The sequence below is a fragment of the Esox lucius genome, chromosome 25 (assembly GCF_011004845.1).
Source record: "Esox lucius isolate fEsoLuc1 chromosome 25, fEsoLuc1.pri, whole genome shotgun sequence".
In the NCBI taxonomy this organism is placed as follows: domain Eukaryota; kingdom Metazoa; phylum Chordata; class Actinopteri; order Esociformes; family Esocidae; genus Esox; species Esox lucius.
The window spans coordinates 8,931,715-8,958,067 of NC_047593.1; the positions used below are offsets into that span (position 1 = coordinate 8,931,715).

At 46.7% G+C, this 26,353-nt stretch overlaps 4 protein-coding genes across 6 annotated transcripts; 2 read left to right on the top strand and 2 right to left on the bottom strand.

Moving 5' to 3' along the window:
• Position 1: 1 nt before the first annotated feature.
• On the bottom strand, positions 2-2,988 carry LOC117594142 (C-type lectin lectoxin-Thr1-like). Of its 3 annotated transcripts, none has more exons than XM_034291230.1 (7): positions 2,659-2,988; positions 2,112-2,203; positions 1,786-1,889; positions 1,300-1,445; positions 864-1,004; positions 637-751; positions 2-269 (listed from the first exon to the last, which is right to left on the bottom strand). In XM_034291230.1, the coding sequence occupies exons 3-7, from the start codon at positions 1,859-1,861 to the stop codon at positions 175-177; spliced, it is 573 nt and encodes a 190-aa protein (XP_034147121.1). In that variant the 5' UTR covers positions 1,862-1,889; positions 2,112-2,203; positions 2,659-2,988; the 3' UTR covers positions 2-174. The 3 variants fall into 3 exon arrangements, with proteins under 3 accessions (XP_034147121.1, XP_034147119.1, XP_034147120.1); XM_034291228.1 differs by having other exon boundaries at positions 2,112-2,262; XM_034291229.1 differs by lacking the exon at positions 2,112-2,203.
• Positions 2,989-6,049: 3,061 nt separating this feature from the next.
• On the top strand, positions 6,050-17,014 carry LOC117592754 (P2X purinoceptor 3-like). Its single transcript, XM_034291064.1, has 12 exons — positions 6,050-6,444; positions 8,452-8,587; positions 8,821-8,892; positions 9,636-9,705; positions 11,494-11,587; positions 13,781-13,858; positions 13,991-14,132; positions 14,308-14,444; positions 14,568-14,661; positions 15,206-15,271; positions 15,652-15,729; positions 16,314-17,014. The coding sequence occupies exons 1-12, from the start codon at positions 6,323-6,325 to the stop codon at positions 16,434-16,436; spliced, it is 1,212 nt and encodes a 403-aa protein (XP_034146955.1). The 5' UTR covers positions 6,050-6,322; the 3' UTR covers positions 16,437-17,014.
• A 145-nt stretch (positions 17,015-17,159) lies between these two features.
• Positions 17,160-18,956, bottom strand: LOC117594140 (C-type lectin lectoxin-Thr1-like). The gene is made up of 5 exons (XM_034291226.1): positions 18,899-18,956; positions 18,418-18,563; positions 17,982-18,122; positions 17,755-17,869; positions 17,160-17,389 (listed from the first exon to the last, which is right to left on the bottom strand). The coding sequence occupies exons 1-5, from the start codon at positions 18,945-18,947 to the stop codon at positions 17,295-17,297; spliced, it is 546 nt and encodes a 181-aa protein (XP_034147117.1). The 5' UTR covers positions 18,948-18,956; the 3' UTR covers positions 17,160-17,294.
• Positions 18,957-21,780: 2,824 nt separating this feature from the next.
• LOC117594141 (vegetative cell wall protein gp1-like) lies at positions 21,781-22,872 on the top strand (the record flags this gene model as incomplete). The annotated part of the gene is made up of 1 exon (XM_034291227.1): positions 21,781-22,872. A coding segment is annotated over one exon (1,092 nt), but the record flags the coding sequence as incomplete, so codon positions are not given.
• Between the last annotated feature and the right edge of the window lie 3,481 nt (positions 22,873-26,353).

Genomic DNA, 26,353 nt, shown 5'->3' on the forward strand with positions numbered 1-26,353 from the left:
AATTGCTTAACACTTTATTTATATGTTTTTTTAGTTGGCTTGAAGCAGACACCCATCCGTGGTTCGGTTTCAGTGTCAGAAAGCTGGATGGGGGTCACATGGGACCCTTTCCATTGCACCGCCTATAGGACTTCGGTCAAAATGAGTGCACTATGTGTGGATTAGGGTACCATTTCAAACAGCTCCGTCCAAGGAAGAATGAGAACGCTTGAAGGCACACATGTATCCCTTCTTTTTGGAACAGGTGTCATCGTTCCACTTCCCGACATCTTAGAGAAGTAAAGTAGAGGAAGGCAAGAGGGAGATGTGTCAATGTGCGTTCTAAGTACCATCGCTCCTCTATGTCAGTCCTCTCAACTTCCCCCCTCGTTCCTACATATCTCACATGTCAGAGTGTTTTCACACTCGGCCCCTCCGTTTAAAGCACTTTTTAAGAACTGTGCATTTGGCTTCATTTTTTTCTACGGTATGAATTCTTTCCAAAAGATGTAAGTCCTTATTGAAAGGTGAAGGCCGTGTGGAAAACGAGACAACAATAATGGAAATGAAAAAACATCCACACATCATAGCTGCATGTAAAACCCCTCTCTCTTTTTACACCCCCCCCCCCCATTCAGCCCTCTCTGAATCTCTTACGGCTCCAGTTCATTTCCACACAGTCCTCGCGGTTCGTCCACCGTGAGATGGGCTCTCCTGGGGTCCACTCTTCGAAATCCCATTTGGACCCGTCCGTCCACATATACTGACCAGACTGTAAGGAGGAGAGGGAAGGGGCAGAGGGGAAGAGAGGAGAAAAACAGGCGGTAAGAAAATAGCTTGTAAGTCGAACTCTCGCCTTCTCTTCATCAATCTCTCCATCCCACCTGGAAGAGTTCAAATCCGCCCAGCCAGAAGCGAAGGTTCTGGGGGTTATGCTTCTTCACCAGGCAGAGGACATCCGAGTTGACCATGCAGTTGTGCACTGACACCAGGTGGCCACTGGGGGCAGCAGACCTGCACTCCATCTGAAGGAAGTTGAAGTGAAGAGTGACAGGGAGAGTCAGGGAGAGTGAGTGAGACCAAGCTAAGACATTGGATCAACTGGGCTTGAACACATTTTACAGTTTTACGGGTAGATGAATAACATGCTATATGTGATAGTCTTATAATGTATTTATATCCTCATTTCTATCCAGTTGGCAGAGCATGCTGTTTGCCTGGGCTGTAGTTTCGATTCCCATGTTGGGCGCATTGTGAAAAGAGTGAAAATGTCTGCACTTGTTTGCGTAACTGTGTAATGTAATGTGCAATGTTAGCCACCTCAGCCATACTGAAGTTGAGAGGAGTCTTGAAGTACTTGACACAGGTGGATCCCACTCTGTACCAGTCACTGTATTTGCTCATGTCACAGGCTCGGGGCATTTCACAAGCAACCTCCTGGACATCTAGTGGGACGGCAGCGCCACCTAAGGTATGATGAGGTAATGACACCAATGTAATTGGATTCGATACCTTTTTCTGGTTAGGTAGTTTATCTGTAAGAAGGCCAATTTTATATATATTTTTTACAATTATTGGCAAACTGAATGATGTGATTCTATTGATTTGGATATAAAATTGCTAAGAAAATGTTTGGCTTCAAAAAAATGAAATTAATCGGAAGGTTTGTTTAAATATCCTGCAAATGTCATTGATTTTACTGTCACCCCATCATCCTCAAAACCAAAACTGTAAATGTCAATGCATTTTATTGTCACCCCATCACCATCAAAACCAATAATGTTAATGTCAAGGCTTCTTGCATACCTGTTTTTCTGTTTAAGACCAACGCCATGTTTGTCCCGAGCAATGACATAATCACAGTCAAGGTGACGAACTTCATATTGGCTTTCCCCGATTCTGCTTCAGCTCTGCTAACGAACAGCCTCGGTCAGTTACATTTAATTTACTATTAAAATTACTATTAAATTAATTAAAATCCTGTTTTTGGTTTATATTTAAGCAGTTCAAGTCCAGTGAATAACCTGAAATGGTACAAAGATAACCGGGAAACTGACAGGTTAAAAAAATGGTTTTGGTTACCAAAAGACTTTCTCAATTCCAAAACACCTTTTGATGAATTAACAACTTACAGCTGTTGTGCAGCAAAGGAAGTCAATTAAGCCCTTGAAAGTTGAAATTCCTGCAGGTGTCTCTGTTTGTTGATTAGATACAAACCCTCTGTCTGTATGAAAGCAGTGTTGGAATTGAGACAATCATAACCCTGTAACGTGTAGGTCTTTCCTTCATATTAATTGCAAAGAAAGTCAGTGTCAGTGAGTACAGTTTCCTACAACATCAAAAGGCACTTGGAAACTGGAGAAAACTCTGACAGGAAGAGCTCCGGCAGACCCAAGGCCAAAACCGAATCGGAAGACACATTTCTGAGAGTCAACAGCTTGTTGGACAGGCGGCTCACAGGACAACAGCTTCAAGCACAGCTTAACATGATTGGACTAAACTGCATGGATTGCGATAGAAACTGGATCAATTGAGGGGTTCTAAAACTTTTCATGAGTAGTATACGTAGTCACAAAATATATGTTTTGTTTAAATTGTGACCAAACAGAAAATTGAAAACACAAGTCAACAGCGCAGTAGTTTATATGCCGTTACAAAAAGGACAGAAGAAAATCTTACCAGCGGCCCAGGTTGATTCTCTGCCTCCCTGTCTTTTTTTTCGTTTGGTACTTTCTTTTATATCAAATCCATTGTCACCTCCTCCCACATCTAGCCTTTTGGGGTCCCTAAGCATGTTGTTATGCAGTGTTAAAGTAATTTTTTGCAATGTTACACATTTTGCTATGGGGTGGAGTGAACACTGACTGACCAAGTTTTTCTAAAGTCATCTTTTGACATTAGGTGAAAGTTAACACAGTTTTACACAGTTTGTGTGCCACAGTGTGATGACAAATGAAGCAGTTATAAAAACTAAGTTGCTGTGATTCTATATACTTTGGCATGAGGTATATCAAGTGAAGGTTCAGCAAAATAAAAATATTGAAGAATTCTAACATTTATGGTATAAAAAATTGAAATGTAAGCTAACAATCAACTTGACTGAATTACCTATTTAATTAGATTCGATCATGGTTTACAATTCCTCACAATATAACCTTGTTTCCAGGAAAGTTTGGATGCTGCATAAAATGCAAATAAAACAGAATGCAATGATGTGCAAATCATTTATCCCTGTATTTAACTGAAAACAGTACAAAGACAACATATAAAATGTTGGAACTGAGAAATGTTATTGTTTTTGGAAAAATACACACCCGTATTGAATTTGATGCCATCGACAGGGGTATGTTTACCAGTGTGTTGTATCACCTCTTCTTTTAACAATGCTTTGTAAGGGTTTGGGAACTGAGGAGACCAATTCCTGTAGTTTTGAAAGTGGAATGTTTTCCCATTATTGCTTGATATAGGATTGCAGCTGCTCAACAGTTCAGGGTCTCCTTTGTCATGTATTTCATGTCATAATGCGCCAAATGTTTTCAATTGGTGACAGGTCTGAATTGTAATACATGCAGAATGTGGTTTGGCATTGTCTTGCTGAAATAAGCAAGGTGTTCCCTGAAAAAGACGTTTTCTGGTTGGAAGCATTTGTTGCTCCAAAACCTGTATATATTGTTCAGGATTAATGTGGCTGAGGCTGAGGTGGCTTGGGCATCTGCTCCGGATGCTTCCTGAACGCCTTCCTGGGAAGGTGTTTCCGGGCCCGTCCCACCGGGAGGAGACCCCGGGGAAGACCTAGGACACGCTGGAGGGACTATGTCTCCCGGCTGGCCTGGGAACGCCTCGGTGTCCCCCCAGGAAGAGCTGGAGGAAGTGTCTAGGGAGAGGGAAGTCTGGGCATCTCTGCTTAGACTGCTGCCCCCGCGTCCCGGCCCCGGATAAGCGGAAGAAGATGGATGGATGGATTAATGTGCCTTCATGGATGTGCAAGTTACCCATCCCATGTTCTCTAATGCACCCCCATACCATCAGCACTCTGTGCTGATAACAAGCCTGATGGTCCTTCTCCTTTATAGTCCGGAGGACACAGCGCCAATGATTCCCAAAAATTATTTCTAATTTTGATTCAGAAAACCACAGGACAGTTTTCCACTTCACCTCAGTCTATCTTAATATGTACTCGTCTGCAAGAAAACTGAGCGCATCAAGTCTGTTGAGAGGAAATCACAGCCGCAAGTTGTGTTTGCGACAGCTGTTTTCACAACACATTTTGAAATGTGGGCCTTATTTTCACAATTTTCTCTGTTTGTGGTTGAACCCCGAAATCTTGTGAATTGGTTTTCACAATATGCAGAGAATTCTTTTTCAAGGCTTTATGAAAAATGTATCTAAGTATGTAAGAAAGCACTCTAAAATGTTTTATTTAATATTCACTGTGATATCGAACCAGAGTGAAACCATGCATAAAAAGCAGTCCAAACAAATATAACATTTTAATATATTGCATCTTCCAGAATGGGATCTTTATGTAAAACGACTAATATGACACCTGAATGAGATACACCACAGCTCATTCCGGTGTGTCACAGCAAAGTAGTGAACACTTTTCCAAAACCTTGGAACAATTTGCAGATTTCCTTGTTCTCTGTGACAATTGTTACATGAAAATCACTGGCAACAACATCTTATTAAAACCATTTTGCTTGCATGTTACACATTAAAGTGTGGAAAAGACCAAGGGAGGAGAATAATTTTGAGAGCCGCTGTAACCTTAAGTAGAGCAGTGTAGAAGAAACAAAGGTCCATTTGATAAGTAGACACGGTTAAATAATCAATACATACTAGGATGCATAAAAGAAGTGAATTGACTTCTTGACCTAAGGTGTTAACCACTGATCAGGCAAAGAATTAGGAAATGGTCAATTAGGGTAACTTCTCCTTAAAAGTCATTTGTGTAATAGGATATGTTTTGACTTCCTGTGCCGTTATGCATAAACATCAGGGATGAGACACTTTTAAAATCGCTATCCTACCTGCACCTTAGAGATCTTTAGCAAAGATCTACCCATGCACACACGCTCAGAGGAACACACCCTTTAGCTCGCACGCACACTTGTCACACAACCACACATACACTCACTAACACGTACAAACACAATTTGTCAATGCTGCTGTCCCATTTGTAGTACACAGTGACACTGGTGGTTATACGACATGTAGCATTTCTCAGAATACTGTCAAGACTTACTCAGATTAGTCTTTGTATTTTTTTCTGTTTAGTGATATACTGCATAGAGATTCGGCTGGAAACTAGAGCCTTTCATGGTATGAGAACTATAATATCTGTCTGAGAGAAAACGGAAACAGGGTGTCATTTTACCGAGGATCCTAACACAACTGACTGGAATCAGTCAGGAAATGGACTATCTATCAATCTAGTCTATTTCTCCCTACATGACTTAGTGTGAACTCTGGCAATCCTTCAGTTGCTTTTCTGTGGTGTTTCTCCCTCCCCTCCCCTTTCCTCAGTAAGGGTTTCCCATACTGTAGATTAGGTTAGCGGATCTAGGAAATAACAATAAGAATCTAAGTGTGTTTGCTCTGTGGATTGAAGACATTGGGTGATGGTGGGATCTTTCCACCTTTCCTCCTATAGGCCAGTCAGCATTTATTACACTTTAATGAAATTTAATTGATTTCATTAGATTTTTTTATTTTGTTTATGTGTGTGTGTGTGTGATTGCTCGTGTATTAACAGCACGCAGCATCTCAAACCCCAGAGGTTAAATAGAACACTGGTTCCACTGACACCGATATCTAGACAACTGCCTCTTTGTGGAGTGTGTGTGTGTGTGTGATGTGTGTGTTGCCAGATATCTCAAATAATACTACAATGGTAGTTCATTTGTGTTTTTCCACCACCAGACCTTTTATCATCTTAAATGGACACAAAAAGGAGTTAGATAAGACAGCGAGGAGAGAGTTGATTGGGTATGGGGATGGAAAGATGAGTAGGAGGAGGGAGGGAGGGAGGGAGGGAGGGTGGGGAGGGAGAGAGAGAGAGGGAGGGATGGACTAAGGAAGGATGCTGTAACATCATTGAGACTGAAGTCAGTTATTTGGACCATATTGAAAGAAGTAGTTAGGTTGCTTTTTGGATACAAAAAACTGTTTTAGCATGTAGGGAAACAAACACGCCTAGAAAGAAGCTTGGCCTTGATGTGTGGCCGGATAACTAGCTCACGTAGAAACACTACAGAGGCACCTTCTGGACTGTTCCAGAGCTTTGGGGTCAGTGACAGACTAGTTGGATTCACTGGCTGTGCCCGGTCGGCTGAACACCAGGATGTGGTCGTGCATCACAGACTTCTTCACCTACGAGACCACTAAGTCTGTGGTGGTGAAGAGCTGGACCATCGGAATCATCAATCGAGTCGTGCAGCTCCTCATCATCATCTACTTCATCGGGTCAGTACCGTTACCCCGTCTGGATCTCCAGAATGGTGCATTTAAAATTAGACTAATGGTGTGTTTTTTCGGTCCAATTGTTTGGGATTCCAACAACCAATTAACAAAAAACAAGTTTTAAAATTAAAATGGTGTTCAGTGTCTTTTCAGCCTAAAATAGGTATTTTCAATGGTTTTTAAACTTCTGAGAAATTTCTTAATGTCTTCACATAAGAAAAACTTTACTGCGGTCTGTAATCAGTCATCCAAACCTCGTAGACCATCAATTACAGTTGTTATATTATCTAATATCAAATACTTATAGGTAGGAATAATCATTACAATGACATAATCATTACATGATTTTCCCATTGGTATTTCTCAAATACATTTTAATTGAAAAGCCTTTATTGGCATAGGAAACATTTGTTTACATTCCCAACGCTAGTGGAAAATAAGAAAAATACTAAGTGTACACAAATAGCATGTCTTTGCCTGTATATCTATATATATACAGTGGGGCAAAAATGTATTTAGTCAGCGACCAATTGTGCAAGTTCTCCCACTTAAAAAGATGAGAGAGGCCTGTAATTTTCATCATAGTTAAAATTAGAAAACAAAATCCAGAAAATCACATTGTAGGATTTTTTATGAATTTATTGGTAAATTCCTCTGTAAAAGAAGTATTTGGTCACCTACAAACAAGCAAGATTTCTGGCTCTCACAGACCTGTAACTTCTTCTTTAAGAGGCTCCTTTGTCCTCCACTCGTTACCTGTATTAATGGCACCTGTTTGAACTTGTTATCAATATAAAAGACACCTGTCCACAACCTCAAACAGTCACACTCCAAACTCCACTATGGCCAAGACCAAAGAGCTGTCAAAGGACACCAGAAACAAAATTGTAGACCTGCACCAGGATGGGAAGACTGAATCTGCAATAGGTAAGCAGCTTGGTGTGAAGAAATTAACTTTGGGAGCAATTATAAGAAAATGGAAGACATCCAAGACCACTGATAATCTCCCTCAATCCGGGGTTCCACACAAGATCTCACCCCGTGGGGTCAAAATTATCACAAGATCGGTGAGCAAAATCCCAGAACCTCACGGGAGGACCTAGTGAATGACCTGCAGAGAACTTGGACCAAAGTAACAAAGGCTACCATCAGTAACACACTACGCCGCCAGGGACTCAAATCCTGCAATGCCAGACGTGTTCCCCTGCTTAAGCCAGTACATGTCCAGGCCTCTCTGAGGTTTGCTAGAGAGCATTTGGATGGTCCAGAAGAGGAATGGGAGAATGTCATATGGTCAGATGAAACCAAAATATAACTTTTTGGTAAAACCTCAACTCGTCGTGTTTGGAGGAGAAAGAATGCTGAGTTGCATCCAAAGAACACCATACCTACTGTGAAGCATGGGGGTGGAAACATCATGCTTTGGGGCTGTTTTTCTGCAAAGGGACCAGGACGACTGATCCGTGATTTTGAGTGAAAACCTCCTTCCATCAGCAAGGGCATTGAAGATGAAACGTGGCTGGGTCTTTCAGCATGACAATGATCCCAAACACACCACCCCGGGCAACGAAGGAGTGGCTTCATAAGAAGCATTTCAAAGTCCTGGAGTGGCCTAGCCAGTCACCAGATCTCAACCAAATAGAAAATCTTTGGAGGAAGTTGAAAATCTATTATCTAATAAATTCATTAAAAATCCTACAATGTGATTTTCAGGATTTTCTTTCTCATTGTGTCTCTCATAGTTGAAATGTACCTATGATGAAAATGTCAGGCCTCTCTCATCTTTTTAAGTGGGAGAACTTGCACAATTGGTGGCTGACTAAATACTTTTTCGCCCCACTGTATATATATATATCTTTGTCTCAGTTTCTTTCTCTCTGTATCTCTGTCTCTGACTTGGTGCTGTATCTTTTTGTGGGCCTGTATGTTTCTTTTTTGTTCTCCTTATCTCTCTCTAACTTTCTCATCATTCTCTCGCCGTCTCTCCGTGTGGGCTTGTATGTTTCTCAGGTGGGTGTTTGTACACGAGCAGGCATATCAGATCAGGGACACGGCCATAGAGTCCTCTGTGATGACAAAAGTCAAAGGATTTGGGCTGTCTAACAACAGAGTCATGGACGTAGCAGAATATGTCACTCCATCCCAGGTAACACGACACACACACACACTGTAGTTGTTTGATGTTTTGATTCCTTATGTTCCTGGAGGCCTTTTCCATTGGTTAATATGCGTTTGTTTGGTTGTTGTAGTGACTCTCCTCTGTTTGCTCGTTATTTTTCGGTCGTTGTCCAGGAGGACTGGATCATAAAAAACTCACATAATAACAAACATGTCTGTATCATTTGTGATGATATTGTGTGTGTGTACATGCCCTGACAGGGGGCCTCTGTGTTCTGCATCATCACAAAAGTAATCACCACAGAAAACCAAATGCAGGGAGAATGTCCTGAGGTGAGACGCCTCAAAATATCCAATCTCTTGTCAAACCACTGTACCATGTTCTCTAACTATGTCCCTCTTTCTCTCCATCTCTCTATGTATCTTTCTCTCCATCTCTTTATGTTTCTCTCTATGTATCTTTCTCTCCATCTCTCTGTGTATCTTTCTCTCCATCTCTTTATGTTTCTCTCTATGTATCTTTCTCTCCATCTCTCTATGTATCTCTCTATGTATCTTTCTCTCCATCTCTCTATGTATCTCTCTATGTATCTTTCTCTCCATCTCTCTATGTATCTCTCTATGTATCTTTCTCTCCATCTCTCTATGTATCTCTCTATGTATCTATCCGTGTATCTCTCTATGTATCTCTCTACGTATCTCTGTGTATCTCTCTTTCGTTTTCTTAATCAGGACAGAATGCATATTGTCTCTCAATATCCCTTTCTCTCCTTTTCTCTCTTATTCTCCATCTATTTCGTTTTCTACATCTCTTTTTATCTTTCTTTTCCCAACTTGCTTTTTCCTTCCTCTCTCCTGTCTGTTTGTCTGTCTCATGCATTTTTTTTTGCAGACTTGGGTTTTACAATTTTCTTTGAAAAAAAACATTAATTCATGTACATTATATATTTTCGTGCTTGAATTGTAATATAATCATTTATTTAGTTACAAATGTATTTGAGGTAATTGAAATACCTGGCTAATAGTGAACCTTGGAGTGATACGTTAATCTTACTCTGGCCTGTCTGACACCACAGAGTGAGAAGAAGTTTATATGTACGCATAACGACAACTGCACCAGGTTCCTCAACAAGGCTGGAGGAAATGGTGAGACGCAACATTTTTCTGTCACTTTCTTCTTATTCTTCCTCATTCCTTAAGGCACTAGGGCAGTCAAAAATGTGATTGGTGATAAATCTCCACATCACGAGGGTGAAAAATCCACACATTTTGAAAATGATGATAATGCACTGTGCGTAAGAGCCGTTGGAACTCAGCGATAATTAGTACACCGTTCTCTGAACGCCATGGCAACGGTTTTGTGTTACCCACAAAACATTGTTAATATCTACCCTCAAACACTGCAGCTCTTGTGGAGCAAGGGAAACAGAGCAATTAAATAATAGTTAGTACACCTTACCCAATGAAGTTCAAACAAGGGTAGCCAAAACATGAATGTGAAGTTTTATAATACAGCAAAATGCATCACCAGTTTTGCAGTCACCCGCTGCTTGTGATGTTTTTCCTCCCCATTCCTTAAGGTACTAGGGCAGTCAAAAACGTCATTTCCCTGTTTCTTGGTGATATCTCTACATGACGGTGAAGTGCTGGACCATTACGTCATCATAGTAATAAGTCAATGCTAGGTCCGAACAATTAGGCGTTACATTGTTCGTGTGCAGTTTTAACCTTCTGTGTTTTATGTGATCATTTATTGACGATTTGAGTGGTAAAATTTACCAACTCAATACCAACTCATTTCTGAGTAAGCCGCTGGTTCTTATGATAGAGGTCATGTGAGAAATGTTTCGGCTGACATACCCAGGCTATATGCCATTCAATTTATATGGATTATAAACAAATTATGTTTGTTATGGCTGCCTGACTATCTTTACTGTTTTGGAGTGACGCTGTTTCAAATATGTTTCTTGAGAGAGAAAACGCTTTTGGCTCTACTCATATCCTCTAATCATTATCTTCATCAAAGGCCAAGTCGGTGACATGGAAAGGTCTATTTACACGAGTCTATTTCCTCCTCTTTGGCCTAGGCTCTAGAGCACATGCATTTTCATCTACACTGGCCTCCTTCAGTATCTCACAGAAGTGAGTACACCCCTCACATTTCTGTAAATATTTGATTATATCTTTTCATGTGACAACACTGAAGAAATGACACTTTGCTACTATGTAAAGTAGTGAGTGTACAGCTTGTATAACAGTGTAAATGTGCTGTTATCCAGTGGCAACCTGTGAGGGATGTACTCACTTTTGTGAGATACTGTCATTCGAATCCAGTGTTTGCTCATTTGATCGCTCAACTATTTTGCCAATAAAGATAGGAATTCCTAATAAATGCCAAAGCGGCCTGTCATTTAGGTCATTTGTATTTGGAATGTGAGGAACGAATGTAAGGAAAGGAATTGTTGGCCTCCGGCGTGTGCCACTGACACACCAGGCCCATTCTTTGGTTGCAGCATTACCGAGTCCTGTACAGGTTGGTGCACGTGGGTCGGTTCAAATTGCCTCAGCATCATCTAAGCTCCGTCCAGAGTGAGGATGGTCAGATAAGGGTGACTAACCACGGTGTGCCCTTAGCAGGTCGCGCTCTTGCAAATTGTGGTTGTTAACCGGAGGGGCACTCCCACCCAAGCTCATTTGTCCCAGCTGACTTCCTGGTTTGAGCGAGGGGTGTTATTAGAAGTGCGATGGGAAGAAGCGTCTCAGTCTGCCACTCCGCCGGGACCGCTGGGAGTTGCTGCCGCGAAGAGCCGAATCGGCCTTCAGAAAAGACGAAGGGGTGAAAGTCCCTCTGTCCCTCTGTCTTCCCAGTTTATTTTTTTCCTCTTCTGTCTATTTTCGCTCTCTTTCTCACTAATGTCCCTCTTTATTTCTCAGGTCTTCCAACGGGCAGGTGTGTTCCTTTCAACAACACTCATAACACCTGTGAGATAAAAGGCTGGTGCCCTGCGGAAATTGATGACGTGAAGACGTGAGTCTGTGTTTATTTGTACAGAAGTCCTCTGACAGATCAAGGACAATGAAAGTATTTTGTATGGAAATACATTTTGGTCCCAAAAACCTATCTAGGCACTTGTCTTCTCACGTCTTGATTACTGCAGCTCAGTCTCATGCTTTATGTTTATTATTTGTATGGTCTTCTTTCCAGCAATGACTTGCCGATTAACTAATCCATTGATTAGAATGCACTTCCCACTAAGCAGTGTGGTTGTTTCACATAGCTCTTTTAAAATGTATGCACTTACTGTAAGTGGCTCTGGACGAGTGTCTGCTAAATGACAAACATGTACATGTAAAAAGGTTCTTATCAGTATTGTAATATACATTTGTTTTTTTGTTTTTTTTCCAGCCATGTTTTTATTTGATCATCTTTTTTTTTCAATGAGGGGTTACAGGCCAAATATTAACAGTACTTCTCTAATACATTCCTAATTAGCTTCATAATGCACAAACACACACACTTTACAATGCATGTACATGTATACACATACGCTTCACATCCAATACACAAACCCACATTTCTTCAGAAAATGATGTACCCCCCCCCCACACTCACATATACACATAAACATACATACACACACCTATAAATGCATGTGTACACATACATACACACCTGTACATACGTGTTCACATACACACACACCTGTACATCCATGTACACATACACACTCATATACATAAATGTGTTCACATACAAACATCTATACATACAGTGGGTATTAAAAGTCTACACACCCCTGTTAAAATGCCAGGTTTTTGTGATGTAAAAGAATGAGACAAATCATGTCAGAACATTTTCCACTTTTAATGTGACCTGTAATGTGAACAATTCAATTGAAAAACAAACTGAAATCTTCTAGGGGGAAAAAATAATAAACCTTACAAAAACCTGGTTGCATAAGTATGCACACCCTCTTATAACTGGAAATGTGGCTGTGTTCAGAATTAACTAATCACATTCAAACTCATGTTAAGTAGACATCATTACACACCTGCTTAGTTCTAGTAGGATTTTCCTGACATTTTCTTAGTTGCATCTCAGAGAAAAAGCCATGGTCCGCAGAGAGCTTCCAAAGCATCAGAGGAATCTCATTGTTGAAAGATATCAGTCAGGAGAAGGGTACAAAACATTTTCCAAAGCATTATATATACCATGGAACACAGTGAAGACAGTCATCATCAAGTGAAGAAAATATGGCACATTAGAGACATTACCAAGAAATGGACTTCCCTCCAAAATTGATGAAAAGACAAGAAGAAAACTGGTCAAGGAGGCTTCCAAGAGGCCTACAGCAACATTAAAGGAACTTCAGGAATTTCTGACAAGTACTGGCTGTGTGCTGTATGTGACAACAATCTCCCGTATTCTTCATATCTCCCGTACCATACCCACAGTGAAGCATGGTGGTGGCAGCATCATGCGTTGGGGCTGTTTTTCCTCAGCTGGAAACCGGGGCCTTGGTCAAGGTGGAGGGAATTATGAACAGTTCCATATACCATGCAATTTTGGCACAAAACCTTCAGGTGTCCGTTATAAAGCTGAAGATGAAGTTCACCTTTCAGCACGATAAAGACCCAAAGCACACATCCAAATCCATAAAAGCAAGGCTTCACCAGAAGAAGATTAACATTTTGGAATGGCCCAGCCAGAGCCCAAACCTGAATCCAATTGAACATCTGTGGGGTGATCTGAAGAGGGATGTGCACAGGAGATGTCCGCGCAATATGACAGATTTGGAGCGCTATTGCAAAGAAGAGTGGGTAAATATCATCAAGATGTGACTCCTACCCAAAAAGACTGAGTGCTGTAATAAAATCAAAAGGTGCTTCAACAAAGTATTAGTTTAAGGGTGTGCACACTTATGCAACCAGGTTATTGTGAGTTTTATGTTTTATTTTTCACCCTCAAATATTTCAGTTTGTTTTTCAATTGAATTTTTCAACTTTTTCAACAAAAGTTCTGACATGATTTATCTTTGTCTCATTCTTTTACCTGGGATTTTAACAGGGGTGTGTAGACTTTTTATATCCACTGTACCTGTGTACACATACACAGATTGCTAACATGTCAGTATAGTAAAGAAGAAATCGCTATAGACCTTAACTATCAATCCCCCATAATAATATATAATGTAATATACATTGGTGTACCTTTCCTCAGGTCTCCCATGATGGAGGTGGAGAACTTCACAATCTTCATCAAGAACAGCATCCGTTTCCCTCTCTTCAACTTTACAAAGTGAGTGCTGGTGGTGATTATAACGCTTTACATTACAACGTCTCTCTCCTCACTTCCTTCTGCCCTCCCCCCTCTCTCCCTCTCTCTAAGGCCTTAATTATCCTGTCTCTTTCACCCTGTCTTGTGTCTCAGGGGCAACTTCCTGCCTACCATAACTACTCAATACATCAACACGTGTAACTTTGACCAGGAGAACAACACCTACTGCCCCATCTTCAAGGTGGGGGACGTCATCCGTTATGCCCAACAGAACTTCACCAAGCTGGCACAAAAGGTACGACTAGGTATTCCTCACCAGATCATCGTCCACATTAAACCATCCAGTTCTTTCCATCCACGCTAGTCATTTTGCATATTCTAACTAAGTCATGAAGAGAGTGAGAAATACCAGATTCAGGTTTTTTTTGGGGTGACAACCGTGTATTTCCTCATCCCCACCTGGCTCTCAGGGAGGGGTGATAGGAATTAAAATTGGCTGGGTGTGCGACCTGGACAAGTCAGAGGACAAGTGTAGCCCCTCCTACTCCTTCACCCGTCTGGATGCCATGTCGGAGAAGAACCAGGTCTCCGTCGGGTACAACTTCAGGTACTTTTGACTTTTCGCATCCGAGACCTTTGACCTTCCGCTCATCGACCTTGAGTGGCGGGCGGTGTTGCCGCTCCGGCACATGCCAGGTCCTGATTCTCTTTTGGGGCGTGTTGCTGATAGGTACGCCAAGTACTACAAGATGGACAACGGCACTGACTATCGTACTCTGATCAAGGCCACCGCCATCCGGTTTGACGTGCTGGTCAATGGAAATGTGAGTTTTTCGTTTCCTGTCTGTCTGATCCGGGTTTTAGTGCCTGTCGGGACCAGGTGGTTCTTAACCAGTTCCAACAAGGACAAAGGCTATTTGCAGAGGTTAGGTTTTGGGTGAAACTTATAATCCGAGTTAGAACTGGGATTTAATGTCGGAGTTAGGGGTTTACTATTGGAGTTGGAATTGGGGTTAGTTTTGGGTTCAGACAATTTGGACCGGTTTTCGCAGACACAGATTAAGCCTGGTTTCGGACTGAACAAGCTCAATGGAGTTTTCCATTGAACTAGAATTTATTTTGTCCTTGACTAGGCTTAATCCACGTCTGGATTAACCGGCCCTTAGGGTTTAGATTAAGGTTAGTCATAAAGGTTTGGTTGAGGGTTAGGGGATAGGGAGTCATTTTTCAGGTCGCCCCGGGTTAAAAAATGGAAACCTGTGATTGGGTACGGTGGCGTGTCTGGGTTTAAAACACGTCTATCTATCCCGTGTGGTAAGTGTGCATACGTGTACATGTTTATCTCTGCATAACTCGTGTTTCTTCCAGGCAGGGAAGTTTGACATGATCCCGACCCTCATCAACATGGTGGCTGCCTTCACGTCCGTTGGTGTGGTGAGCACTTCTTTCAGTCTCTTCCTTTCCTGACCCCGAGGGAGCTCTGTTAGCTGGCCAAGGCAACCGGAAAAAAATATACAATGTGATTTGCATATCAGTATTCCGTACGCAATTAACATGTGGAGAAATTAGTTGGATTCTGACATCTGCCTTCCTAATGAAAACTAGTTATACAATTTTTACACACAGTATTTTGTAGAAAAGTCATGTACACAACATCAGCACAGTCTTTAGGCTAGTTTTCTAAATATTGAACATCTCTGTGTGTGTTCCCTACAATCTTGTTAACTGAAGTTCCCTCTAACAAAAAAAGAAATCCTCCTTGTTCGGTCCCATTCTGTTCTGTCATACAGCTTTAACTTTCTGTTTCTTTGCAGGGCACTGTCCTTTGTGACATAATACTTTTGAACTTCCTGAAGGGGGCGGAGCAATACAAGGCTAAGAAGTTTGAGGAGGTAAATTTTAAGGCAAGACAACAACCCAGCATATTAGTACACACTGTAGATGTGGGAGGACCTCGGATCTGTTTAAGTCGGTCCATTTGACTCCTACACGTTGTGGTCTTAAAGGCTAAACTGATACCAGGTCAGCAATCCTACTGTGTCTTGCCTTGAACATGATGCGGTACCAGAGGAAGACTGGAAACTCGCAGTAAAGTCATGGAATGATGGCAAATGGCAATTGAGCTAAAATGACTTGAGTGGACTTGGGTTAGGACTGATTCAACACCAAAACTGTGCTTCTCGCTACGTTTTTATTACTATTTTGATCCTGTCCACACACCTGCAAATCTGAACCCAGGCCTGTTAGGGAATCACCCCAGTTGTAGTTATAGGTTTTATATACAACTCATGATCAGCCGGTGAGATCACTGGGCCACCAGTAGAATTAGCTTCTGCGTAAAAGCTGTGATGTGAGGTTTGATTGAATTGGGCTCATACAACAAAACTACAAAACAGGATATAACCAACTGTGATGCGTATCCATTTCAATAAATACATTTTCCCTGTCTCTCTCTGTCCATCCATTGCTCCATTAGGTATCCGACACGCAGATTAAGAGGTCCATATCCAGCAACGGGCTGTATCGGAGTAGAGAGCTGATTGCGGTCGGGAATCGGTCAAACGACTCCGGGGCATTCTCCATTGGTCAATATGGCTAAGAGAGCCAATCAGATGGCATGTTCTAAGGGGAAATGGCAATTTTGGAGGTTCGGCTGCAAATCTATTAGTATGGCAAACTCTGAGTTGGCTGGAGATGTCATGTGTAAATGTGTCTCTTTATTGTGCGAACACAGGCAATGTTATTGAGGCAATATGGATTTTGATGTAATCAATTGTCTTTCATTGGCTAGTTGCTGGCCCATTTGGAGTCATGTGATATGATCTTAAAAACCCATCTGAAATCCCAACCTGGTTCACTACTTTGAAATGGTTGCGTGTTAAATGGCATTACATCTAAGTTGATTCATATCCACCTCTATAAGTGAATTCCCCCCCTAAATGTCGATATTGAGGAAGTTTTAGCTTTTTCCCCACTAATGTGTGAGATTAGCAGTCGGGGAGGGGAAGCTGATCCTAGACCTGTAGCTAACATTACTAATATTTCACATTTTACCTGCCATACTTTCATAGTGAATGTTTTACGTGTAATAAAAAATTTAGCATGTAACCAACCACGAACTGTTATATTTCATATATAATATTACTATGTAATATTTCATAGTATCTAAATCTACCTAACCACAACAAAAAATAAATAATGTCACAAATATTTCTCATGCCCTTGTTTGATTCTGCCAAAAAGCTCAAGTTTGCAAATAAACAAACAAAAACTACAGTTTTCAATTGCTTAACACTTTATTTATATGTTTTTTTTAGTTGGCTTGAAGCAGACACCCATCCGTGGTTCGGTTTCAGTGTCAGAAAGCTGGATGGGGGTCACATGGGACCCTTTCCATTGCACCGCCTATAGGACTTCGGTCAAAATGTGTGCACTATGTGTGGATTAGGGTACCATTTCAAACAGCTCCGTCCAAGGAAGAATGAGAATGCTTGAAGGCACACATGTATCCCTTCTTTCTGGAACAGGCGTCATCGTTCCACTTCCCGACATCTTAGAGAAGTAAAGTAGAGGAAGGCAAGAGGGAGATGTGTCAATGTGCGTTCTAAGTACCATCGCTCCTCTATGTCAGTCCTCTCAACTTCCCCCCTCGTTCCTACATATCTCACATGTCAGAGTGTTTTCACACTCGGCCCCTCCGTTTAAAGCACTTTTTAAGAACCGTGCGTTTGGCTTCATTTTTTTCTACGGTATGAATTCTTTCCAAAAGATGTAAGTCCTTATTGAAAGGTGAAGGCCGTGTGGAAAACGAGACAACAATAATGGAAATGAAAAAACATCCACACATCATAGCTGCATGTAAAACCCCTCTCTCTTTTTACCCCCCCCCCCCATTCAGCCCTCTCTGAATCTCTTACGGCTCCAGTTCATTTCCACACAGTCCTCGCGGTTCTTCCACCGTGAGATGGGCTCTCCTGGGGTCCACTCTTCGAAATCCCATTTGGACCCGTCCGTCCACATATACTGACCAGACTGTAAGGAGGAGAGGGAAGGGGCAGAGGGGAAGAGAGGAGAAAAACAGGCGGTAAGAAAATAGCTTGTAAGTCGAACTCTCGCCTTCTCTTCATCAATCTCTCCATCCCACCTGGAAGAGTTCAAATCCGCCCAGCCAGAAGCGAAGGTTCTGGGGGTTATGCTTCTTCACCAGGCAGAGGAGATCCGAGTTGTCCATGCAGTTGTGCACTGACACCAGGTGGCCACTGGGGGCAGCAGACCTGCACTCCATCTGAAGGAAGTTGATGTGAAGAGCGACAGGGAGAGTCAGGGAGAGTGAGTGAGACCAAGCTAAGACATTGGATCAACTGGGCTTGAACACATTTTACAGTTTTACGGGTAGATGAATAACATGCTATATGTGATAGTCTTATAATGTATTTATATCCTCATTTCTATCCAGTTGGCAGAGCATGCTGTTTGCCTGGGCTGTAGTTTCGATTCCCATGTTGGGCACATTGTGAAAAGAGTGAAAATGTCTGCACTTGTTTGCGTAACTGTGTAATGTAATGTGCAATGTTAGCCACCTCAGCCATACTGAAGTTGAGAGGAGTCTTGAAGTACTTGACACAGGTGGATCCCACTCTGTACCAGTCACTGTATTTGCTCATGTTACAGGCTCGGGGCATTTCACAAGCAACCTCCTGGACATCTAATGGGACGGCAGCGCCACCTAAGGTATAATGAGGTAATGACACCAATGTAATTGGATTCGATACCTTTTTTGGTTAGGTAGTTTATCTGTAAGAAGGCCAATTTTATATTTTTCCAATTATTGGCAAACTGAATGATGTGATTCTTTTGATTTGGATATAAAATTGCTAAGAAAATGTTTGGCTTCAAAAAAATGAAATTAATCGGAAGGTTTGTTTAAATATCCTGCAAATTTTATTGTTTTTTACTGTCACCCCATCATCCTCAAAACCAAAACTGTAAATGTCAATGCATTTTATTGTCACCCCATCACCATCAAAACCAATAATGTTAATGTCAAGGCTTCTTGCATACCTGTTTTTCTGTTTAAGACCAACGCCATGTTTGTCCCGAGCAATGACATAATCACAGTCAAGGTGACTGTCACGTCCTGGCTGTGCCCCTAGCCATCTCTGCGCTGGGCTCGGGGCATAGCCAGGACAGGACAGGAGGTGGCCTTTAGCCACCTCTACTCCTTTTTTTGGTTTCCCCAATTGGAGGCAGGTGTTAGTCATTGCCTCCAATTGGGGACCCTATTTAAGTTTAGTTTGTAGGCCCCAAGGCGTGGTTCATTTTGGTTTTGTTTATCCTGTGTAAGGAATACCCACGTCACTGGTTGCTGCTTTTTGTTTTGTTGGAGTCCTGCATTCTTTATTTTGTATTAAATGGATTACCTTACCTACCTCTACTCTGCGCCTGTGTCCTCTTCATCCCACAACCGTGACAGAATGAACCACCACCAAGAGACACAGCAGAAATGGACGGTAGGGGAACTCCTCGGTTGGCCGGACAGCGACACCGAGGAGGAGGAGAACCCCTACTGTCCTCTGCGGCACACCGGGCCTCCACAGCATCCACCCCGGAGGAGACGTCGACGGAGGCGACGTAAGCAAACCTCCGTGTGTCCGCCCCAAGAATTTCTTGGCGGGGTGCTGTGGGGGCAGGCGGAATGGAAGGACGCGGCCGTGCCACCCGTGCTCACGTGTGGGGTAGTCCAGGTGCCCCAGCCCTGCCCGGTGCCAGCTCCTAGGCGTCGGGCAACAACGCCGGGGGGGCCTATGAGGGCTTTCCCTGATGTTGGGAGATGTGAGGACTGGTGGGGCTATCGGGACCCGCCGTACCGTTTCTCGCAGCCAGCGCCCCCTGCTGCCCGGGAGCCGCAGCCGGCGCCGCCAGCGCCCCACACTGCCCGGGAGCCGCAGCCTGCGCCCCCCGCTGCCCGGAAGCCGCAGCCTGCGCCCCCCGCTGCCCGGGAGCCGCAGCCAGCGCTCCCCGCTCCCTGGGAGCCGCAGTCAGCGCCGCCAGCGCCCCCCGCTGCCCGGGAGCCGCAGCCAGCGCTCCCCGCTCCCTGGGAGCCGCAGCCAGCGCTGCCAGCGCCCCCCGCTGCCTGGGAGCCGCAGCCAGCGCCCCCCGCTGCCTGGGAGCCGCAGCCAGCGCCCCCTGCTGCCCGGGAGCCGCAGCCAGCGCTCCCCGCTCCCTGGGAGCCGCAGCCAGCGCCGCCAGCAACCCCTGCTGCTTGGGAGCCGCAGCCAGCGCCCCCCGCTGCTTGGGAGCTGCAGCCAGCGTCCCCCGCTGCCTGGGAGCCGCAGCCAGCGCCGCCAGCGCCCCCTGCTGCCCGGGAGCCGCAGCCAGCGCCCCCCGCTGCCTGGGAGCCGCAGCCAGCGCCGCCAGCGCCCCCTGCTGCCCGGGAGCCGCAGCCAGCGTCCCCCGCTGCCTGGGAGCCGCAGCCAGCGCTCCCCGCTGCTTGGGAGCCGCAGCCAGCGTCCCCCGCTGCTTGGGAGCCGCAGCCAGCGCCCCCCGCTGCTTGGGAGCCGCAGCCAGCGTTCCCCGCTGCCTGGGAGACGCAGTCAGCGCTGCCAGTGCCCCCCGCTGCCCAGTGGCCGCAGCCGCCAGCTCCTCCCGCTGCCCAGTGGCCGCAGCCGCCAGCTCCTCCCGCTGCCCAGTGGCCTCAGCCGCCAGCTCCACCCGCTGCCCAGTGGCCGCAGCCGCCAGCTCCTCCCGCTGCCCAGTGGCCGCAGCCGCCAGCTCCTCCCGCTGCCCAGTGGCCTCCGCCGCCAGCTCCTCCCGCTGCCCAGTGGCCTCCGCCGCCAGCTCCACCCGCTGCCCAGTGGCCTCAGCCGCCAGCTCCACCCGCTGCCCAGTGGCCTCAGCCGCCAGCTCCACCCGCTGCCCAGTGGCCTCAGCCGCCAGCTCCTCCCGCTGCCCAGTGGCCTCAGCCGCCAGCTCCTCCCGCTGCCCAGTGGCCTCAGCCGCCAGCTCCACCCGCTGCCCAGTGGCCTCAGCCGCCAGCTCCACCCGCTGCCCAGTGGCCTCAGCCGCCAGCTCCTCCCGCTGCCCAGTGGCCTCAGCCGCCAGCTCCTCCCGCTGCCCAGTGGCCTCAGCCGCCAGCTCCTCCCGCTGCCCAGTGGCCTCAGCCGCCAGCTCCACCCGCTGCCCAGTGGCCTCAGCCGCCAGCTCCACCCGCTGCCCAGTGGCCTCAGCCGCCAGCTCCTCCCGCTGCCCTGTTTTCGCCGCCGCCAGGACCCGCCGTGGACTGGCCGCCGCCCGGGCCTGCGGATGACTGGCCGCCGCCGCCCGGGCCCGCGGATGACTGGCCGCCGCCGCCCGGGCCCGCGGATGACTGGCCGCCGCCGCCCGGGCCCGCGGATGACTGGCCGGCGCCGCCCGGGCCCGCGGATGACTGGCCGCCGCCGCCCGGGCCCGCGGATGACTGGCCGCCGCCGCCCGGGCCCGCGGATGACTGGCCGCCGCCGCCCGGGCCCGCGGATGACTGGCCGCCGCCGCCGCCCGGGCCCGCGGATGACTGGCCGCCGCCGCCCGGGGCCGCGGATGACTGGCCGCCGCCGCCCGAGCCAGCGGTTGACTGGCCGCCCGAGGCCGCGGATGACTGGCCGCCGCCGCACGAGGCCGCGGATGACTGGCCGCCGCCCGAGCCCGCGGTGGACTGGCCGCCTTGTCCCGCAGCGCCTTCACCTGCCCAGGAGCCCCCGCATCGTCCTACGGCGCCCTCGCCTGTCCCGGCCTCAGCGGCGCCCTCGCCTGTCCCGGCCTCAGCGGCGCCCTCGCCTGTCCCGGCCTCAGCGGCGCCCTCGCCTGTCCCGGCTCTCCCTGACCCTCCGCCGGCTCTCCCTGACCCTCCGCCGGCTTCCCTGTCTCCGGCTCCTTCGCCGGCTCTCCCACAGGGTTCTGACCCTCCGCCGGCTCCCCCGGCTCCTGCTCCTCCACCGGCTCCTATTCCCCCGCCGGCTCCCCCGTCTCCTGCTCCTCCGCCGGCTCCTGCTCCCCCGCCGGCCGTCAACCCTCCGCCGGCTCCCCCGGCTCCTGCTCCTCCGCCGGCTGCCGACCTGCTGCCGGCTCCTATTCCTCTGCCGGCTCCTATTCCTCCGCCGGCTCCCCCGGCTCCTACTCCTCCGCCGGCTCTCCCGCCGGCTCCGGACCCTCCGCCGGCTTCCCCGGCTCCTGCTCCTCCACCGGCTCCTATTCCCCCGCCGGCTCCCCCGTCTCCTATTCCTCTGCCTGCTCCTATTCCTCCGCCAGCTCGCCCGGCTCCTACTCCTCCGCCGGCTCTTCCGCCGGCTCCGGACCCTCCGCCGGCTCTTCCGCCGACTCTTCCGCCGGCTCCGGACCCACCGCCGGCCCTTCCGCCGGCTCCGGACCCTCCGCCGGCTCCCCCGGCTCCTGCTCCTCCACCGGCTCCTGCTCCTCCGCCGGCTCCTACTCCTCCGCCGGCTCTTCCGCCGGCTCCTGACCCTCCACCGGTTTCCCCGTCTCCTACTCCTCCGCCGGCTCTTCCGCAGGCTCCTGACACTCCGCCGGCTCCCCCGTCTCCTATTCCTCCGCCGGCTCCCCCGGCTCCTACTCCTCCGCCGGCTCTTCCGCCGGCTCCGGACCCTCCGCCGGCTCCCCCGGCTCCTGCTCCTCCACCGGCTCCTATTCCCCCGCCGGCTCCCCCGTCTCCTGCTCCTCCGCCGGCTCCTACTCCTCCGCCGGCTCTTCCGCCGGCTCCTGACCCTCCGCCGGTTTCCCCATCTCCTGCTCCTCCGCCGGCTCTTCCGCCGGCTCTGGACCCTCCGCCGCCTCCCCCGGCTCCTGCTCCTCCGCCGGCTCCTATTCCCCCGCCGGCTCCCCCGTCTCCTACTCCTCCGCCGGCTCTCCCGCCGGCTCCGGACCCTCCGCCGCCTCCCCCGGCTCCTGCTCCTCCGCCGGCTCCTATTCCCCCGCCGGCTCCCCCGTCTCCTGCTCCTCCGCCGGCTCTTCCGCCGGCTCCTGACCCTCCGCCGGTTTCCCCGTCTCCTATTCCTCCACCGGCTCCCCCGGCTCCTGCTCCTCCGCCGGCTGTCGACCCTCCGCCGGTTCCCCCGGCTCCTGCTTCTCCGCCGGCTGTCGACCCGCCGCCGGCTCTCCTGCCGGTTCCTGTCCCTCCGCCGGCTCTCCCGTCTCCTGACCCTCTGCCTCCCTGGCCTGTCCCTGCGGCTCCGCCTCCCCGGCCTGTGCCGGCGGCTCCGGGCGCTGAGCCTCCGCCGGTCCGGGTATGGTCGTCCCGGTCTTGCGGTCGGGAGCCCGCGCCTTTGGGGGGGGGTACTGTCACGTCCTGGCTGTGCCCCTAGCCATCTCTGCGCTGGGCTCGGGGCATAGCCAGGACAGGACAGGAGGTGGCCTTTAGCCACCTCTACTCCTTTTTTTGGTTTCCCCAATTGGAGGCAGGTGTTAGTCATTGCCTCCAATTGGGGACCCTATTTAAGTTTAGTTTGTAGGCCCCAAGGCGTGGTTCATTTTGGTTTTGTTTATCCTGTGTAAGGAATACCCACGTCACTGGTTGCTGCTTTTTGTTTTGTTGGAGTCCTGCATTCTTTATTTTGTATTAAATGGATTACCTTACCTACCTCTACTCTGCGCCTGTGTCCTCTTCATCCCACAACCGTGACAGTGACGAACTTCATATTGGCTTTCCCCGATTCTGCTTCAGCTCTGCTAACGAACAGCCTCGGTCAGTTACATTTAATTTACTATTAAAATTACTATTAAATTAATTAAAATCCTGTTTTTGGTTTTTATTTAAGCAGTTCGAGTCCAGTGAATAACCTGAAATGGTACAAAGATAAACTGTAAACTGACAGGTTAAAAAAATGGTTTTGGTTACCAAAAGACTTTCAGGTAAAAACACCTTTTGATGAATTAACAACTTACAGCTGTTGTGCAGCAAAGGAAGTCAATTAAGCCCTTGAAAGTTGAAATTCCTGCAGGTGTCTCTATGTTTGTTGATTAGATACAAACCCTCTGTCTGTATGAAAGCAGTGTTGGAATTGAGACAATTATAACCCTGTAACGTGTAGGTCTTTCCTTCATATTAATTGCAAAGAAAGTCAGTGTCAGTGAGTACAGTTTCCTACACCATCAAAAGGCACTTGGAAACTGGTTTAAACTCTGACAGGAAGAGCTCCGGCAGACCCAAGGCCAAAACCGAATCGGAAGACACATTTCTGAGAGTCAACAGCTTGTTGGACAGGCGGCTCACAGGACAACAGCTTCAAGCACAGCTTAACATGATTGGACTAAACTGCATGGATTGCGATAGAAACTGGATCAATTGAGGGGTTCTAAAACTTTTCATGAGTAGTATACGTAGTCACAAAATATATGTTTTGTTTAAATTGTGACCAAACAGAAAATTTAAAACACAAGTCAACAGCGCAGTAGTTTATATGCCGTTACAAAAAGGACAGAAGAAAATCTTACCAGCGGCCCAGGTTGATTCTTTGCCTCCCTGTCTTTTTTTTCGTTTGGTACTTTCTTTTATATCAAATCCATTGTCACCTCCTCCCACATCTAGTCTTTTGGGGTCCCTAAGCATGTTGTTATGCAGTGTTAAAGTATTTTTTTGCAATGTTACACATTTTGCTATGGGCTGGAGTGAACACTGACTGACCAAGCTTTTCTAAAGTCATCTTTTGACATTAGGTGAATCTTTTGTTTTTGTTGAATTTGTTGAAGTTAATTCCTTGCCGTTTTACACAGTTTGTGTGCCACAGTGTGATGACAAATGAAGCAGTTATAAAAACTAAGTTGCTGTGATTCTATATACTTTGGCATGAGGTATATCAAGTGAAGGTTCAGCAAAATAAAAATATTGAAAAATTCTAACATTTATGGTATAAAAAATTGAAATGTAAGCTAACAATCAACTTGACTGAATTACCAATTTAATTAAATTCGATCATGGTTTACAATTCCTCACAATATAACCTTGTTTCCAGGAAAGTTGGGATGCTGCATAAAATGCAAATAAAACAGAACGCAATGATGTGCAAATCATTTATCCCTGTATTTAACTGAAAATAGTACAAAGACAACATATAAAATGTTGAAACTGAGAAATGTTATTATTTCTGGAAAAATACACACCCGTATTGAATTTGATGCCATCAACAGGAGTATGTTTACCAGTGTGTTGTATCACCTCTTCTTTTAACAATACTCTGTAAGGGTTTGGGAACTGAAGAGATCAATTCCTGTAGTTTTGAAAGTGGAATGTATTCCCATTCTTGCTTGATATAGGATTGCAGCTGCTCAACAGTTCAGGGTCTCCTTTGTCATGTATTTCATTTCACAATGTGCCAAATGTTTTCAATTGGTGACAGGTCTGAATTGTAATACATGCAGAATGTGGTTTGGCATTGTCTTGCTGAAATAAGCAAGGTCTTCCCTGAAAAAGACATTGTCTGGTTGGAAGCATTTGTTACTCCAAAACCTGTATATATTGTTCAGGATTAATGTGGCTGAGGCTGAGGTGGCTTGGGCATCTGTTCCGGATGCTTCCTGAACGCCTTCCCGTTCCGGGCCCGTCCCACCGGGAGGAGACCCCGGGGAAGACCTAGGACACGCTGGAGGGACTATGTCTCCCGACTGGCCTGGGAACGCCTCGGTGTCCCCCCGGACCTGGCCCCGGATAGACCCCTGCCCCCGTGACCTGGCCCCGGATAAGCGGAAGAAGATGGATGGATGGATTAATGTGCCTTCATGGATGTGCAAGTTACCCATGCCATGTGCTCTAATGCACCCCCATACCATCAGCACTCTGTGCTGATAACAAGCCTGATGGTCCTTCTCCTTTATAGTCCGGAAGACACGGCGCCAATGATTCCCAAAAATTAATTCTAATTTTGATTCATAAGACCACAGGACAGTTTTCCACTTCACCTCAGTCTATCTTAAATGAGCTCGAGCCCAGCGAAGGCAGCTGCGGTTCTTGATCTTGTTTATATCTAGCTTCTTCTTTATATGGTAGAGTTTTAACTTGCTTTTGTCAATGCAGCGTTGTACTGTGTTCACAGACAATGGTTTTCAGAAATGTTCCTGAGCCCATGCAGTGATGTCTACAGAATTGTGTCGGTTTTGAATGCAGTGGGCCTGAATATCCCGGCCATCCAATATTGCTTTTCAGCCTTGTCCCTTGCATATAGAGATTCTCTGAATCTTTTAGTGATTTTATGATGATGAGATCCCCAAACTCTTTTACATTGTGAAACAAATTTTACATTGGGAAATGTTATTCTTAAATTGTTGCACTATTTGCCTGCGCAGTGTTTCACAGAATGGTGAACCCCTCTCCATCTTTACTTCTGAAAGATTTATCCTATCTGGGATGCTCCTTTTGTACCCAATCATGTTACTGATTAGTTTCAAATTAACCTAATTAGTTGTGGGATGTTCCTCCAGGTTTATTTTTGAGCATTACTCAACCTTTCCAGTCTACTGACGCCCCTGTCCCAG